The sequence below is a fragment of the Leucopleurus acutus genome (genome assembly GCF_964270905.1).
Source record: "Leucopleurus acutus genome assembly, chromosome: 2".
Lineage (NCBI taxonomy): Eukaryota > Metazoa > Chordata > Mammalia > Artiodactyla > Delphinidae > Leucopleurus > Leucopleurus acutus.
The window spans coordinates 157,751,399-157,770,931 of record NC_139143.1 but is presented as its reverse complement, the minus strand read 5'-3'; the positions used below and the strand labels follow the sequence as shown (position 1 = coordinate 157,770,931).

The 19,533-nt window shown below is 41.3% G+C and overlaps 1 protein-coding gene across 2 annotated transcripts in view; it reads left to right on the top strand.

Moving 5' to 3' along the window:
* Nucleotides 1-19,533, top strand: part of ST3GAL3 (ST3 beta-galactoside alpha-2,3-sialyltransferase 3) — a 236,996-nt gene that overhangs the window by 132,410 nt on the left and 85,053 nt on the right. For both annotated transcript variants that reach the window (XM_082834380.1, XM_082834379.1), the window contains exon 4: nucleotides 6,417-6,459. In XM_082834380.1, coding sequence (XP_082690506.1) covers nucleotides 6,417-6,459 — 43 coding nt within the window. The remainder of the gene's footprint in view (nucleotides 1-6,416; nucleotides 6,460-19,533) is intronic.

The following is a 19,533-nucleotide window of genomic DNA, read 5'->3' as shown; positions in this document are numbered from 1 at the left end:
TATGGATGGACCTAAAGATTATCATACTAAGTGAAGTAAGCCAGACAGAGAAAGACAAATATCATATGATAATGCCAAAATGTGGAATCTAAAAAAAAAAAGATACAAATGTACATATTACAAAACAGAAATAGACCCACAGACATAGAAAGCAAACTTATAGTTACCAAAGGGGAAAGAGGGGGAGGGATAAATTAAGAGTTTGGGATTAATGTATACACACTACTGTATGTAAAATAGGTAACCAACAAGGACCTACAGGGAACTATACTCAATATTTTGTAATAATATATAAAGGAAAAAATAATCTGAAAAAGAATATATATGTATAACTTCAGGTGCTATACACCTGAAACTAACACAATATTGTAAATCAACTATACTTCAATAAATTAAGACAAAAAAAAGAATGAAATTTTGCCATTTGCAACAACATGGTAGCACTTGGAGGGTATTATGCAAAGTGAAATAAGTCAGACAGAAGAAGACAAATACTGTATGATATCACTTATATGTGGAATCTAAAAAACAGCAAACTAGTGAATATAACAAAAAAGAAACAGACTCACAGATATAGAGAACAAACTAGCAGTTTCCAGAGGGAAGAGGGAAGGGGGGCAGGGCAATATAGGGGTAGGGGACTAAGAGGTGCAAACTATTAGGTATAAAGTAAGGTACAATGATATTATTGTACAGCACAGGGAAATTAGCCAATATTTTATAATAGCTATAAATGAAGTATAACCTTTAAAAATTGTGAATCACTATATTGTATTATATTGTATATAATATTGTACATCAACTATACTTCAATAAAAAAAAAAAAAAGAATGACCAGGTAGTTCAGAAAAGCTTGAAAATACAGCCCATATGAGGAGAAAAATCAGTTGATAGAAACAGGCGTAAAGATAACACAAATGATAGAATTAGTAGGCAAAGATGTTAAAACATATTCCATATCTTCAAGAAGGTAGAAGAAAGCATGAGACTATTAAGGGAAGGCATGTAAAATATAAAAAAGAATCTTAGATATGAAAAATAGTGTTTGAGAAGAAAAATATACTCAATGTATAAATGACAGATTAGACACTGCAGAAGAAAAAGTAGTGAACTATAAGATATATCAATAGAAACCATCTAAAAACTACTAGAAACAAATGAACAGAGTGTCCGTGAGTGGTGGGATGTCAAGCAGCCTGATACATGTGTAACTGGAGCCCCCAGAAGAGAGGGGAGGGCAGAAAAAGTTTTGAGGAAGTAACAGCCAAGATATTTTCAAGTTTGATTAAAACTATAAACCCACAGATCCCAGAATCTCAGTAAACCCCAAACACAAGAAAAATGGTGAAAACTATACCACAGGACATCATAATCACTCAGTTCTCACTACGCACAGGTGCTTGGCTTTTGAGAGAAAAAGCAGCCTCCTATTGAGAGCCATAGGAAAAGCCAGGTGTTGCAGGGCAGAGTCAGGCTTCAGGCTTCAGGTCTGCTAGGAGGTAGAGGGAAGTAAGCCCGGTGATTGGCATATGGGGTCCAGAGGGCATTATGAGAAAGATTTAAAGAGGAGATTGGCCAAGGAAGAAAAAACCCACAGCAGAATGGACGAGGACAGGAGAAAAAAAGTCTGTGGCCCATTTTAACAGTGGGTATACCTATTATACCTGGGAGATTGGGCTAGCTTTAAGTTTTCCAAGGACTTCTTGCTGTTCCCAGGAGCTTTTATTTGTTCAGGACAACACATTCCTCCTTCTGGTAAATGCTCCTTCTAACCAGGTGTGTCATGTCAGAATCATAACTTTTCACAAACCCCATCTTCTTGATCACTGTGATTCAGACAGTGGGTGAGGAGCTGATGCAAGCTAGACCGCTTGTAGCCCTTCCCTGGGAGTTTTGCCATTAGGAGCAGAGATGCCAGGTCTCATAACCTTTTCAGTGGCAGAACTGAAGATATGGCCTGCGAATTGCTACTGGCTATGTGTCCTGACTTAGGAAGAAAGCTAGTCAGGGAGAGTAAAGCTAACTGAGGGAGGCCTGCTGGCATTCCAGTCACTTTCAGTCATCTCTGAAGCCCTCTGCACCCTGGCCCTTCCCATGCTTTGGTTATGTGAACCGCTGAATCACTGTATTTGCCTAAGTTAGTGCAACCAGTATGTTGAACATGCAGGAAACATCAGGGGATAATCACAGCCACTTTCATTGGAGTCTCTCTGTCCCCATAAGACGTTTTCAGTGTGGGAGGTCCAGAGAACTTTTTGGTACCTCTGAGGTAATAGAAATCCCATGGTCACATTGAATCACCAATTCCAAAATTAGTGTCCTGCCTTATGGCAATGGTCATAGCTTTCTGTTCGTTCAGAGCTGCAGTGACTTCCCCTCCCTGCACAGGGCTTAGAACCAGCGGTGCCGACCCAGGGAGGGGATGTGCCCTGCTTGTCCTCCTCCTTCCACTCGTCCCCCAGTTGCTGGCTGCGGTTTTGGACCTCTCTGGAGTTGGTGGGGAAAGGAGAGGGAATGAGCAGGGAAGACACAAGATAGTGTCAGCACTCCCTGAACTGGCAAGTGTGTAAAGCTGACCCTTGTGGGGTTCTCTTGTAGACATTTTGGAGACCCCTCCGTCTGGGGACCTCTCCTCTGTAGGTCTCCTGATGTGGGCAATGCACTCACCAAAGCCTTGTCACTCACTCCTTCTGTAGCTCCTGGGACTCCCGGCGTCTGCTCTTGATTCTATCTGCTGAGGACCCTTCAGCCTGCTGGACACGTCTTTAGGAAAGGACCTAAAACAACCCAAACTAGCTTATTCATGCATCATTTTCTGCAACAAATTCTGGGAGTGCAGGCCAGTTGCCATGCAGCTCTATGCTTTGCAGCCAGTGCATCTTGTGTCCTTTATGTTTCTCAGGTAGAATTCAGACACCTGGCGGTCCACTGTATTCCCCATTCTTTAAGGGTCATGTTAAGCTTTTCTCACCAGGCTTGAGTAAGAGCCAAGTACTACCCATTTTTCCCCTGCAGGAAGGTGGAGTTCATAACACTGCTGTCTCCAAAGAAATTCTTCAAGTCCTCTCTCCCTTAATGTCTCACAACCAGTTCCTTTTATATTTGATGTTGGGAGAGCTTTTAGAATGATGTAACAAGTTTTCAGATATTTCCTTGGAAAATCTGCATCCTAGTCTAGCACCTCACTTCAGTGTCTGAAACTTATCATCCTAGAGGCTTGGCTGAAACTGTCTTAGCATCTTAGCATCCTGTTGGATTTATGACCACTGTAACCAAATAATCCTGATAAGAACAGTTAACAAATATTTATTAAGTATGCAGCCACAAAAGAAAAACGCCTCCAGCCCTCTGCCAGTGTAGGACAGAGTTTACAAACTGTTAGCCTGCTGCCTGAATCCTGTCCATGGACATACTTTGGGTGATCCTCATAATCTTTCATTTTTTCTTGAATCTATTGCCAGTATTTACAAATAGAGGAATTTTAACCTCTGGAATTTAAGATCTAGATTCCTGGCTTTAAAAAAACAGAAGATGTGGGGGCTTCCCCGGTGGCGCAGTGGTTGAGAGTCCGCTTGCCGACGCAGAGGACGCGGGTTCGTGCCCCGCTCCGGGAGGATCCCACATGCCACGGAGCGGCTGGGCCCGTGAGCCATGGCTGCTGGGCCTGCGCGTCCGGAGCCTGTGCTTCGCAACGGGAGAGGCCGCAACAGTGAGAGGCCCGCGTACCGCAAAAATAAAAACAGAAAATGTGGCGACGCTGGGACTGCATTGCTGCCTGGCATAGTTAGCTGGAGGTGGTGGAGGCTGCCCCCTTTGACAGGAGGGACTCCATTCCCTCTTGGCTCTGTGACCTGAAGCCAATGTCAGTTGCCATTTATCATCATTGGGCTCATGCAGTTACCTTTTCTTAAATTAAGAACTAAAGTGAAATATTCCTGGTACTCCTGTTTCTTAACAAAAGAGAAAAAAATAGATAGTCCAAAAGAGCCATGGAAGGGAGAGACATAATTTATTTAGAGATACAAAGTATTCTTATGTGTTTAATGTGCAGTTAGTGTGTTTGTGTACGTGTGTGTGTAAAAGACAACTTAAGATGCCATTGGAAAATAACCCATAAATATAATCATGGTTACTATACAAAAATATGTGGTGAGAAAAAGACATTTCAACAGGATTTGTTTTTAGTGCAACTAAAGTAAGTTGTGTGATTTGCTGCAGGAGGGCATTACATTCTCCCACTTCCCTGGCTTATGTTATGTTCTTACTTGGCCCCTGATGTTTCAGTTTGCAGCAAGGGGAAAATATTCTCTGGCCTCTCTGCAGGGAATCAGCCAAAATGTGGATTCATTGTATATCCAAGGGGGTCTTAGCTCAGATCTGAGAAGGAGTAACAGGATAGTTTCCCCAAGGCTATGGCCACTTGGAGAAAAAGCAACAGGTGTTGGCAAGTTAATGAGGTTTTCTTTTTCATGGAATGATAAGATAGGATTGTTGAAAGAGTATTCAACTTTGAAACTAACTCTTTTGGCAAATTTTGTTTTCAGTTTATTTTTTAAATTGAAACCTTATTGATTTTTATAAGTTCCTGTTAAGCAAAGTCTGTTATCCATTTATCTGAATTAGAGCAAAACCAGAATTATTTTGAGGAAAGGCTTTCACTTGCCCAAGTATATTCTCTTAGGAAGCAAGCCTTCTGTTGAGTTGTGTGTTGGAATTGTTATATCTTCAGTTTTAAGAAGAGGAGTTATTCTCTCCCTCCAGCTCTGCTGCTTATGAAAGTGCACAGTCTGGCCTTAATTGGCCTTGCAGAGTGGCTCCTGTGAGGTTCTTGTCAGTGTGTGTAATTTCCCTCTTTTTGCCATTCATTGTTTATTAAAGACTGAGTTCTTTGGAAGCTGTGCTGCATGGCCTTTTCCAAACAGTTGTTTGGTCTTGGTATTGGGTTTTACCCTCAGATTAAGCGAGGCCAACTAACTACATTCCTAGACCACCTTATTTTGGCACAGCTACTTTACACACACACACACACACACACACACACACACACACACACACACTTTGCAATCATTGAATAAAGCTATATGAAACAATCTTATGACACTTCCTGTCATTTCTTTATAGAAATATTTTTGAGGACACAGAGGAAACTTCCCTAAATTCTTAGTATCAGGAAGAGCTGGGGGTTGGGGAGGGGGGTGGGATGAATTGGGAGATTGGGATTGACATGTATACACTAATATGTATAAAATAGATAACTAATAAGAACCTGCTGTATAAAAAAAATAAAATAAAATAAAATTGCAAATCAAAAAAAAAAGAGGAAGAGCTGGGATTCTCCTGGTTTATATTATGGACACTGTAAACCATTAAAACAGTGCGTTGCCTTTAGTTTTAGCTGTGAGAAACCTTGGGGATATATCTATAATCCTCTTCCAGCAAGCACATAAAACCTTAGGACAACCACTTTTGGTATTCTTATCCTGGCTGCTTTTTACTATTTTTCCTATGCTGATTTCCCCTTTGCCTACAAGATTTTTAAAAAGATTTCTTCTTTTTTAAAATCTTGTACTTCAGGGCTTCCCTGGTGGCGCAGTGGTTGAGAGTCCACCTGCCGATGCAGGGGACACGGGTTCGGGCCCTGGTCCGGGAAGATCCCACATGCCGCAGAGTGGCTGGGCCCGTGAGCCACGGCTGCTGAGCCTGTGCGTCCGGAGCCTGTGCTCCGCAACGGGAGAGGCCACAACAGTGAGAGGCCCGCGTACCGCAAAAAAAAAAAAAAAAATCTTGTACTTCAGAAAATTTTGTAAAACTGCTTCAACTTTGTTTTAGAATGAGGCAAGATACAGAGAAATTAAGTACAATATCAATGATTTATCATTTGTTGCAAACATATTACCAATTTTTTTTTAGATTTCATTTTAAATTTCCTGTCCTTTATGAAATCAGGTCTATCGCTTCTTTGTGATTGTCATGAAGAGGATCATTGCCATGGATTTGAGCACCCCTTGCTACCATATTTTTACCCCATAGTTAACATGACTGATTCAACATAAATCTTAGAGCTTATAGCTTAGAGGAAGCAGAGGTTGCTTCTGACCCTCTTACTTCTCCAAGGGTCCCATTTAGTGGCTAAATTTCAGTTTCAAGTACCACATTTGAACAGGAGGACAGTTATATGTCAGCATAGGAGTGGTTGGCCTATAAGGCCTGGGAAATACCTGGCATTGAACCTGGTCCTTCACAAGACAGGTATTCAGCAAGAGTTTGGTGACTTAAATTTACTTGTGGCTTATGTGTTTGGATCTGGAAGCAGTTGCCCGCCCTTGTGGTCTGGGTCTGGGTTGGGGAGTGTAATCTGCTAGTGTCAGCAGTGGCTTGACACCAGTGACATTTTCTGCTTTGTTTTTCTTTTTCAGAATATGATCGGTTGGGCTTCCTCCTGAAGTTGGACTCTAAACTGTGAGTAGAATGAGACAGTTCCTTGACTCTGTTGTAGAGGTCTGAGAGCTGGGGGCCAACCTCGAAGGGCCAGCTCTCATCACACCTGTGGTTGTTGGTGGATCCCTGGGGCCTCTATCCTCAGTCTGTCAGCTGAAGCTTAGAGCACATTACAGTCTGCAGGGGCCTGGAGAGGATGAGATTGTGGGTGCAAACATAAGGCCTTAGATTTGGCTGGCACAGGAAGCTTGTTACAGAAGGAGCTCCCGCCAGGAGTTTGAAGGACAAGGAGGAAAGGCTTCTGCTGCAGAGTGGAGGATGATGGAGTCACAGCAGGAGGCATTGCAAAGCCTTTCAAAGATGCTCTGCAGCCAGGCAGGCAAAGCCTTCTGTGCTCAGGCTTCCTGCATGCTTTAACTCCTGTCTCTCTCCCACAGGTCGATCCTCCCTTTCCCTTCTACTCTTCTATATGTTTTTTATCTGTGTCTGAAATCCCCTTTCCTTTCATGTCCACTAGGAAAACTTAAAGTCCACCTCCTTCCTATACAGAATTAATTATCGCTTCCTGTGAATTTTCTACCTCTGACACCCATTATCTCATTATACTATAATTAACTGTGTAATAGTTATTAATTTATTAAGAGCACAGGCTCGGAACCAGGCCATGCTTGGTTCAAATCCCAGATTGCCATTTACTTTCTTTGTGATTTGGGGCGGACCACTTAACCACTCTGAACCTCACTTTCACCTGTAACATGAGGACATCAGTATACCTACCTCACAGGGTCATTGTAAGGATTGAAATGAAATGGTGAATTTATGGAGGCTTTCAGATAGGTATCTAATTCTTTCAGAGTCCTTCCCTGTCCTGGCCCTCTTGGTCTCCCTAGCACCTAGGCAGCTCTGCCATATGTTTGTTAGGTGCTCAGTAAACACTGAATTCATGGCTGCATGGATGGCTGCATGGCTGCACGGATGACAGGTGGATGCCTGTGTGCTTCCCTCATTAGACTGGGCTTCCTGGAGATTGGGCTCTATCCAGTCTGCATTCGTGCCCTGAACAGGACCCCTCACGTGGTGGATGTGCAGGAAATGGTTGCAGAACTGCCTGTGGCTCCTTTCTGTGGTTAGTCATCTTTGTACACCTCTGCCCCTGTCCTGTACCAGACAGACGTGAAAGATCAGAATTGTGTCTCTTTCTTTCCTCTCTTGCATGAGACCTTGACCACAGCTGCTTCTGATAGTGACAGCTGCACCTACATACGAGGCATCAAACCCAGGGTTATTTGGCTTTCCCACTGAATTGTCTGGCATCTAGCCCCTTTTCCTGGCAACTGGCTTCTTGGCTCTGGTGCCTCATACTATGAGTTCAGGTGTTGTAATTCTCCCAGCTTTTATACATCATGGAGGCAGACATGAGGGAAGAACAGTCTCTTCTATACACCAAGCTAGTATAGACATGTCAGTCACATGTTAACATCTAGGGAGTGGGGCTTGATTATGCTGGAAATCCACAGCCTTCTTCCTTAGAAAATTCTTAATTTAGTGCTCTGGGCAAAAAACAAATCAAGCATAAGCTATAAGCAAGTGAAATGCCTCCAGAACAGAAGAGATGTAGTAATTTACCAAGTTGAATCACATTGATGAACAAAAGACATGTTATCCAGGACACGTTAACTATACTATTTAAACTGTCTTCAGCAGTGTAGGGAGGGGAATTAAGAGGACACTCCTGCCCTGCTGACCTGACAGTTGGGTGGTACATGGTAAGCTGTTGTATAGCTTTCTTTTGTGTACCAGACCAGTTCCATAAAACATTTGAGTCAACTTGGTCTTTAGCCTGGGAAACTGGCTTGGCTTCATTGTATTTAACTCACAATTTAAGGTATAAGCTAGAACTTTCCTGCCTCTTACTGTAAAAACTTTTCTAATCCAATGCTATCTTCAGAACAAAGCACAGATACATGGGAAAGGTTTTTACCTGCTTCCAGGGAGAAGTTTCTGAGTTAAGGATCCTGGGTTTTGGAGGTAATTCCTTAGCAATATTCAGATCTCCCCTTATGAAGTCTTTCTCTGTTGTGTTGTGTTCTATTTCTGATGTATAGGAAAGGACCTGAACTTGGAACAGAACTGGATTTGAATTCTGCCCCTTCTGCGTAGAATTATATGACCTTAGATAATTCATTTTGGCTCTCCGAATCACAATTTTCGTTTATGAAAAACCTAGATAATAATACCCATTTCCTAAGGTTTTTATGAAGAATAAAAGAAAGCATTCTATGAGTAAATATACAAATGTAGGAATTTCTCTTTGTTTATCTTGATTGGATTAATTTAGCGTCTATAGTGTATGAATTCATATGTTCTGGAAAATTTTTAGCCAGATAATTTAGCCAATTATCTCTTTAAATTTTGCCTCTGCCCCATTCTCTCTCTACTTCTCCTCTGAAACTCTGATTCAGTGTAAGACTTTCTCATTCTAGCCTCCAGGTCTACTAACTTCCACATTTTCCATCTTTTGATCCTTTCTGCATTGAACTTAAGGATAACCTAGAACTAAACCTGTACCTCTAAATCAGGACTGCAGGAAACATTCCCAGAGCTCTGAGCAGATCAGGGCAGTAAGTCAATAAAAAAGAAACGCTTGATACTCACAGCCAGGGCTTTCATCACTCAGGTGATCCACGGACTTCAAGCTATGAACTCCGTCCGAGGTCTTCCAGACTGGCAGTGCCTCCAAGCTCCTGGCAGAAGCAATTGCAGTCCCTCTCTGGAGGAAGACATGAATTCCTCACAGATAACTTTTCAAGGGAATGAATAGCTCACAGGAAAAGCTACTAAGCACATAAGGAAACAAGACTCCATTAGAGAGAACCATGAAAAACAGACAACAGAGGGGTACCCACAAAGACTTCTGAATTTGGAATTACCAGACACAGTTTATAAAGCGATTAGATAGATTGGTTCAAGATGGCAGAGTAGAAGGACGTGCTCTCACTCCCTCCTGCGAGAGCACCGGAATCACAACTAACTGCTGAACAATCATCGACAGGGAGACACTGGAACTCACCATAAAAGATACCCCATATCCAAAGACAAAGGAGAAGCCACAATGAGACGGTAGGAGGGGCGCAATCACAATAAAGTCAAATCCCATAACTGCTGGGTGGGTGACTCACAAACTGGAGAACACTTATACCACAGAAGTCCACCCAGTGGAGTGAAGGTTCTGAGCCCCACTTCAGGCATCAGAACCTGGGGTCCGGCAACGGGAGGACGAATTCCTAGAGAATTAGACTTTGAAGGCTAGTGGGATTTGATTGCAGGATTTCGACAGCACTGGGGGAAATGGAGACTCCATTCTTGGAGGGCACACACAAAGTAGTGTGCACATCGGGACTCAGGGGAAGGAGCGGTGAACCCATAGGAGACTGAACCAAACCTACCTGCTGGTGTTGAAGGGTCTGCTGCAGAGGCGGGGGCTGGCTTGGCTCACCGTGGGGACAAGGACATTGGCAGCAGAAGTTCAGGGAAGTACTCTCTGGCGTGAGCCTTCCCAGAGTCCACCATTAGCCCCACCAAAGAGCCCGGGTAGGCTCCAGTGTTGGATCGCCTCAGGCCAAACAACCAAAAGGGAGGGAACCCAGCTCCACCCATCAGCAGACAAGCAGATTAAAGTTTTACTGAGCTCAGCCCACCAGAGCAACAGCCAGCTCTATCCACCACCAGTCCCCCCCATCAGGAAACTTGCACAAGCCTCTTAGTTAGGCTCATCCACCAGAGGGCAGACAGCAGAAGCAAGAACTACAGTTCTGCAGCCTGTGAAACAAAAACCACATTCACAGAAAGATAGACAAGATGAAAAGGCAGAGGACTATGTACCAGATGAAGGAACAAGATAAAACCCTAGAGAAACAACTAAATGAAGTGCAGATAGACAACCTTCCAGAAAAAGAATACAGAATAATGATAGTGAAGAAGATCCAGGACCTCAGAAAAGGAATAGAGGCAAAGATCGGGAATATGAAAGAAATGTTTAACAAAGACCTAGAATAATTAAAGAACAAACAAAGATGAACAATACAATAACTGAAATGAAAACTACACTAGAAGGAATCAATAGCAGAATAACTGAGGCAGAAGAACCGATAAGTGACCTGGAAGACAAAATGGTGGAATTCACTGCTGCGGAACAGAATAAAGAGAAAAGAATGAAAAGAAATGAAGACAGCCTAAGAGACCTCTGGGACAACATTAAATGCAACAACATTCGCATTATAGGGGTCCCAGAAGGAGAAGAGAGAGAGAAAGGACCCGAGAAAATATTTGAAGAGATTATAGTCTAAAACTTCCCCTAACATGGGAAAGGAAACAGCCACCAAGTCCAAGAAGTGCAGACAGTCCCATAGAGGATAAACCCAAGGAGAAACATGCTGAGCCGCATAGTAATCAAATTGGCAAAAATTAAAGACAAAGAAAAATTATTGAAAGCAGCAAGGGAAAAACGACAAATAACATACAAGGGAACTCCCATAAGGTTAACAGCTAATTTCTCAGCAGCAACTCTACAAGCCAGAAGGGAGTGACATGACATATTTAAAGTGATGAAAGGGAAGAACCTACAACCAAGATTACTCTACCCGGCAACAATCTCATCCGATTCAATGGAGAAATCAAAAGCTTTACAAACAAGGAAAAGCTAAGAGATTTCGGCACCACCAAGCCAGCTCTACAACAAATGCTAAAGGAACTGCTCTAAGTGGGAAACACAAGAGAAGAAAAGGACCTACAAAAACAAACCCAAAACAATTACGAAAATGGTAATAGGAACATACATATCTATAATTACCTTAATCATGAAAGGATTAAATGCTCCAACCAAAAGACACAGGCTCGCTGAATGGATACAAAAATAAAACCCATCGATATGCTGTTTATAAGAGACCCACTTCAGACCTAGGACACATACAGACTGAAAGTGAGGGGATGGAGAAAGATATTCCATGCAAATGGAAATCAAAAGAAAGCTGGAGTAGCAATACTCATATCAGATAAAATAGACTTTAAAATAAAGAATGTTACAAGAGACAAGGAAGGAAACTACATAATGATCAAGGGATCAATCCAAGAAGAAGATATAAAAATTATACGTATATATGCACCCAACATAGGAGCACCTCAATACATAAGGCTACTGCTAACAGCTATAAAAGGGGAAATCGACAGTAACACAATAATAGTGGGGGACTTTAATACCTCACTTACACCAATGGACAGATCATCCAAACAGAAAATTAATAAGGAAACACAAGCTTTAAATGACACAATAGACCAGATAGATTTAATTGATATTTATATGACATTCCATCTGAAAACAGCAGATTACACTTTCTTCTCAAGTGCACACGGAACATTCTCCAGGATAGATCACATCTTGGGTCACAAATCAAGCCTCAGTAAATTTAAGAAAATTGAAATCATATCAAGCATCTTTTCTGACCACAACACTATGAGATTAGAAATCAATTACAGGGAAAAAATGTAAAAAACACAAACACATGAAGGCTAAACAGTATGTTACTAAATAACCAAGAGATCACTGAAGAAATCAAAGAGGAAATCAAAAATACCTAGAGACGAATGACGATGAAAACATGACGATCCAAAACCTATGGGATGCAGCAAGAGCAGTTCTAAGAGGGAAGTTTATAGAAATACAATCCTACCTCAGGAAACAAGAAAAATCTCAAATAAACAATCTAACCTTACACCTAAAACAGCTAGAGAAAGAAGAACCAACAGAACCCTAAGTTAGTAGAAGGAAAGGAATCATAAAGATCAGAGCAGAAATAAATGAAATAGAAACAAAGAAAACAGTAGCAAAGATCAATAAAAGTAAAAGCTGGTTCTTTGAGAAGATAAACAAAATTGAAAAACCATTAGCCAGACTCATCAAGAAAAAGAGGGAGAGGACGCAAATCAATGAAATTCGAAAGAAAAAGGAGAAGTTACAACAGACACCACAGAAATACAAAGCATCCTAAGACACTACTACAAGCAACTCTATGCCAATAAAATGGACAACCTGGAAGAAATGGAAAATTCTTGGAAAGGTATAACCTTCCAAGACTGAACCAGGAGAAATAGAAAATATGAATAGACCTATCACAAGTAATGAAATTGAAACTGTGATTTAAAATCTTCCAACAAACAAAAGTCCAGGGCCAGATGGCTTCACAGGTGAATTCGATCAAACATTGAGAGAAGGGCTAACACCCATCCTTCTCAAACTCTTCCAAAAAATCGCATGGAAGGAACACTCCCAAACTCATTCTATGAGGCCACCATCACCCTGATACCAAAACCAGACAAAGATACTACAAAAAAAGAAAATGACAGACCAATATTACTGATGAACATAGACGCAAAAATCCTCAACAAAATATTAGCAAACAGAATCCAACAACACATTAAAAGGATCATACACCATGATCAAGTGGTATTTGTCCCAGGGATGCAAGGATTCTTCAATATATGCAAATCAATCAATCTGATACACCATATTAACAAATTGAAGAATAAAAACCATATGATCATCTCAATAGATGCAGAAGAAGCTTTTGACAAAATTCAACACCCACTTTTTATAAAAACTCTCTGGAAAGTGGGCATAGAGGGAACCTACCTCAACATAATAAAGGCCATATACGACAGACAAACCCACAGCAAACATTCTCAGTGGTGAAAAACTGAAAGCATTTTCTCTAAGATCAGGAACAAGACACGGATGTCCACTCTCACTGCTATTACTCAACATAGTTTTGGAAGTCCTAGCCATGGCAATCAGAGAAGAAGAAGAAATAAAAAGAATCCAAATTGGAAAAGAAGAAGTAAAACTGTCACTGTTTGCAGGTGACATGATACTATACGTAGGGATTCCTAAAGGTGCCACCAGAAAACTACTAGAGCTAATCAATGAATTTGGTAAAGTTGCTGGATGCAAAATTAATGCACAGAAATCTGTTGCATACCTATATGCTAATGATGAAAAATCTGAAAGCGAAATTAAGGAAACATTCCCATTTACCATTGCAACAAAAAGAATAAAATACCTAAGAATAAACCTACTTAGGGAGACAAAAGAGCTGTATGCAGAAAACTATAAGACACTGATGAAAGAAATTAAAGATGATACCAACAGTTGGAGAGATATACCATGTACTTGGATTGGAAGAATCAATATTGTGAAAATGACTCTACTACCCAAAGCAGTCTACAGATTCAATGCAATCCCTATCAAATTACCAATGGCATTTTTTACAGAACTAGAACAAAAAGTCTTAAAATTTGTATGGAGACGCAAAAGACCCCTAGTAGCCAAAGCAGTCTTGAGGGAAAAAAAGCAGAGCTGGAGGAATCAGACTCCCTGACTTCAGACTATACTACAAATCTACAGTAATCAAGACAGTATGGTACTGGCACAAAAACAGAAATATAGATCAATGGAACAGGATAGAAAGCCTAGAGATAAACCCACGCACCTATGGTCAACTAATCTATGACAACAGAGGCAAAGATATACAATGGAGAAAAGACAGTCTCTTCAATAAGGGGTGCTGGGAAAACTGGACAGCTACATGTAAAAGAATGAAATTAGAACACTCCCTAACACCATACACAGGAACACAACTCAAAATGGATTAGAGACCTAAATGTAAGACCGGACCCTATAAAACTCTTAGAGGAAAACATAGGAAGAACACTCTTTGACATAAATCACAGCAAGATCTTTTTTGATCCACCTCCTAGAGTAATGGAAATAAAAACAAAAGTAAACAAATGGGACCTAATGAAACTTCCAAGCTTTTGCAAAGCAAAGGAAACTACAAACAAGACGAAAAGACAGCCCTCAGAATGGGAAAAGGTATTTGCAAATGAATCAACGGACAAAGAATTAATCTCCAAAATATATAAACAGCTCACGCAGCTCAATATTAAAAAGACAACCCAATCAAAAAATGGGCAGAAGACCTAAATAGATATTTCTCCAAAGAAGACCTAAAGATGGCCAAGAATCACATGAAAAGCTGCTGAACATCACTAATTATTAGAGAAATGCAAATCAAAACTACAGTGAGGCATCACCTCACACCAGTTAGAATGGGCATCATCAGAAAATATACAAACAACAAATGCTAGAGAGGCTGTGGAGAAAAGGGAACCCTCTTGCGCTGTTGGTGGGAATGTAAATTGATACAGCCACCATGGAGAACAGTATGGAGGTTCCTTAAAACCTAAAAATAGAACTACCATACGACCCAGCAATCCCACTACTGGGCATATACCCAGAGAAAACCATAATTCAAAAAGACACATGCACCCCAGTGTTCATTGCAGCACTATATACAATAGCCAGTTCGTGGAAGCAACCTAAATGCCCATTGACAGACAAATGGATAAAGAAGATGTGGTACGTACATACAGTGGAATATTACTCAGCCATTAAAAGGAACGAAAGTCGGTCATTTGTAGAGACGTGGATGGATCTACAGACTGTCATACAGAGTGAATTAAGTTAGAAAGAGAAAAACAAATATCATATATTAACGCATATATGTGGAACCTAGAAAAATGGTACAGATGAACCAGTTTTCAGGGCAGAAATTGAGACACAGATGTGGAGAACAAACGTATGGATACCAAGGGGGGAAAGTGGTGTGGGTGGGTGGTGGTGGTGGTGTGATGAATTGCGAAATTGGGGTTGACATATATACACTAATATGTATTTAATAAGAACCTGCTGTATAAAAACTAAAATAAAGTTCAAATATTCAAAAAAATAAAGCAGTTAGATATACTCTATTTAAGGAAATAAAGATAATATTGAACTATACAGATGTAATAGGGAACTATAAAAAGCAAAACATTAGATTGGAGAAACAAAACTAATAGAATTGAAAAATATAGTGACCAAAATTAAAAATTCAGTAGAAGGATTTAGCAACAGATTAGATACAACTGAGGACAGAATCAGTGAACTGGAAGTTAAGTCAGAATAAATGACCTATAACAAGGTTGGCCAGCTCTTTTTGTAAAGAGTCAACTGGTCAATATTTCTGAGTTTGGGGGGCTTTGTTGTCTCTGTCACAACTACTCATCTCTGCTGCTGTAACATGAAAGCAGCCATAGAGAACACATAGACAAATGAGTATGGCTGTAGCTATATTCCAACAAAACTTTGTCTATGGACACTGAAGTTTTAATTTCATATAATTTTTATGTTATTAAGTATTATGCTTCTAATTTTTAAACCAACCATTAAAATGTAAAAGACATTCTTAACTCACCGACCATACACAAAACAGATAGTGGGTCAGATTTGCCTCACAAATCATACTTAGCTGCCCTTCACTGAGAATGCAGCAGATATATCTGCATGGGAATGGCCTCCCCGGCCCAGGTGTTTTCTATTCTTCAGAACCTATTACAGTTGACCCTTGAACATTTGAACTGCAGTGCATCCACTTATATGTGGATGTTTTTCAACAGTACCTACTACAGTACTACATGATCTGTGACTGGCTGCATCTGAGCCTGCAGAATCATGGCTATGGAGGAACTACCTATATGGAGGGCTGACTATAAGTTATATGCGGATTTTTGACTGCATGCAGGGTCAGTGCCCCTAATCATGTTGTTGTTCAAGGGTCAACTGTTTATAGAAATACACTTAAAATAGCTCTATATCCAATGATACTCCAAGAACCTGGAAATAGATGTCTTGGATTTTTTTGGTCTTCATTATATTCTTTTAATTATGCCTTTGTGGAATAAATGGTTTCTATTTCCTTTGAGAATTCCCTGCTACTTGTGTCTTCACGACAGAATCACTTGTCAGTGCTGTGAAGATTATTTAAAATACTTATATGCAGTGAGCTGTACAAAACCTTGTCTTTTAACTGCAAACTCTATTGTTCAGGAGGGCAATATGTTTTGGAGGTTAAAAATGTGGGCTGTGCTGGGCTTCCCTGGTGGCGCAGTGGTTAAGAATCTGCCTGCCAATGCAGGGGACACGGGTTTGAGCCCTGGTCCTGGAAGATTCCCACATGGCGCAGGGCCACTAAGCCCCTGCGCCACAACTACTGAGTCTGTGCTCTACAGCCCGCGAGCCACAGCTCCTGAGCCCACGTGCCACAACTAGTGAAGCCCGCGTACCTAGAGCCTGTGCATCGCAACAATAGAAGCCACTGCAACGTGCACCACAATGAAGAGTAGCCCCCACTCGCCACATCTAGAGAAGCATTGCTTCTGTGCACAACAACGAAGACCCAACACAGCCAAAAATAAAAATAAAAATAAAATAAATAAATTTATTTAAAAAAAATGTGGGCTGTGGAGTCAGACGTTGATTTTTAAAGCCCAGTTCCACATCTTACTAGCTATAATCTTGAGTGAGTTATTTAACTGTTATTGCTCAGTTTCTTACTATAAAGTGGGATCATAATAATTGCCCAAGTATGAGATTCAACCTATCCATTTACCTTTATTGGTGTCTGGTAAACTGGGAAGGCTATAGCCACAAAATCAAACCTTAACCTCAGCTTGCCTCCTGCTTCTTGCCCCAGATTTCATTTCTTCGACTCATTCATTTAGCAAATATTTCGTGAGTACCAACTATGTGCTTTGTAATTGGGATAAAACCGTGAAATTTTTAAGCCATATGAACAGCCTTGTAAGCTTGAATGGAAAGGATGTCTTGTGAGCTGAAGTCTTAGTGAAGGGGGAGAGAGTAAATGAGAACAGCAAGGGAGGGTAGGAGGTAGTATTTCTGGATAGCATGAGCAATGAACAGGTTTTCTTTTCTCTTTTTTAAGGAAAGTGACATACTGGTGACTCGGAAGCATAAATAGAGTACAAGGAGGATATGAGGGACCTTCAGATGCATGGGGTATAGAAGAAAGAGCAGCCTCCATCACATAGGGCTGTAGAGGAAATGGCGTTTTCAGTGAAGACCCAGGTTTCTGTGAAATTAGAAGATGGAAGGAACATTCACTGAAGAAGTCGAGGCTTCATGGAAGACAGTGGAAAGTTAGAATATGGTGAGGTGGGAGAGAAGTGGGAGATTGAACCATGAAGAAGAAGGAGACAGCAGTGACTTGAGCATGAGAAAACTGATGAGGATGTCATTGAGGGAGTGAATAACCAGGATGTGAGGCTGGCGTGTTGGGTTTTGTTGGCCTCAAAGTTGTCCAAGAATTAACCTTGTGTTCCCTGGTGGGTAGGCACTCAGGCTGCTCAGTGCAGTCAGCTGCAGCCCAATTGGATGATGCCTCCAGAGGGTTCAAGTCTGGTCCCTGGAGAGGCTCTGGCTTCCCAAAAAGGAGTCTACTGTTCAAAGTGGAGGGTCCTAGGGAAAGGCTCAGGGCTACAGTCTGCTGCCCAGACATCGAGGTAAGCGCTTCCTCATTCATTCAACAGCTTCCTTGAGCAGCTACTGTGTATCATGTTCTATGCTCTGAGGATATACCAGTGAACAAGGTGGTCAGTAAACAAAAAGTGTGATAAACAAGTAACGTTTTCAGTGTCTTGGAAGGTAATGAGTGCTATGAAAGAAAATAGAGCAGGACAAGGGAATGCTGGAGAAGAGATTGCAAGTTTAAATGGGACGGTCAGGGCAAGCCTCAATGAAAGGTAGATTTGAGCAAAGACTCAGTGGAAGAGAGGGAGTTAGCCCTGCCTGTATCTGGAGGCAGAGCACTCAGACAAAACCCTAAGGAAATCTCAGTCTTGGTTATGAGGAACATGACACCGGAGCTGGGGAATGTGCCCATTAGTCCAGCAGAGACAGGAACCATCTGGAGTCTTGAAGGTGCCAGATCCTGGTGTCCAGGTGTGTTTTTCCTGAGCTGATGTCAGAGTTCTGGAAGCTGATTTAATTAAATGGTGGTGTCATCTGTTTCAGCTGGGTGTAGGTGGGTGCTCCGTGTGCTGGGAAAGCTCCTGTCTGTATGATGTTTTATGGTTGCCATGTGGGCAAGAGCATGGAGGCGTTAATGCTCAGTCTCATTTCATAAGGAATTCCTTGTGAAGACAAGGATATAGGAGCCAAAACTAACAACTTTTAACCCCCAAAGGCTTGTGAAAACCAAGCCAATTGTGAAAGACCTATAAACATAGGGCAGTCTACAATACACCCTGAGGCATAGCTTACTATTTCCAGAACAGCCTGTCAAGTTCCCTATGGCTGCATGGGGAACTTTCCCCTGTGGGGAAAGTGTTTATTGAGCACCTACCATATGCCAAAAGCCAAATTCCTACTTTGTAGCTCACTTGGAGCTCTCAGCACTGTGGTTCTTAACCTTGACTGAATACTGGAATCACCTGGGGAGCTTAAGAAATTACTGACACCTGCCTCCCACCCCCTAGAGATTCTGAAGTCATTGGGTTGAGGTGTAGCCTGGGCTTTGGGATTTTTAAAGCTCCCCATGTGAGTCTAATACTGCTCTAAAAGATTCCATATCCTGTCTGAGGAACTCTTCACTTTCCCAGGTGATTGATACCAAAAATAAACTCACCTTTGAGGTGAGGCCCCTGCCTGTACATAGGACATGTCTATATACAGTGTTTCTCAGCACAGGACTTCACCACCCAGAGATTCTGATTTAGTTGATCAGGAATCAGTTACCTTAATGTTTAAAAGTTCCACCAGGTGATTCTAACATGCCAGGGTTGAGAACCAGGGTATAGCCTTCAAGCCTATCACTATAACCATATTTGAATATAGCATAATGACTACCACAGAATGTAGTAGTAGTTATGTTAGGACAGTTGGATTGTGAGTACTTTTTTCCTTTTGAGTTTACCTTTTCTGTATTGTCCTTATATACCTTTAAAATGAAAAAATATATCTGGATGTGCCTTCTTTTCTGTAATTAAAAAAGAAGAAAACTTTTGGGACTTCCCTGGTGGTCCGCATTTCCACTGTAGGGGGCGTGGGTTCGATTCCTCATTGGAGAACTAAGATTTTACATGGCGCGTGGCGCAGCCAGAAAAATAAAACCCAAAACCGCCCCCCCCCAAAAAAACGCAAACTTT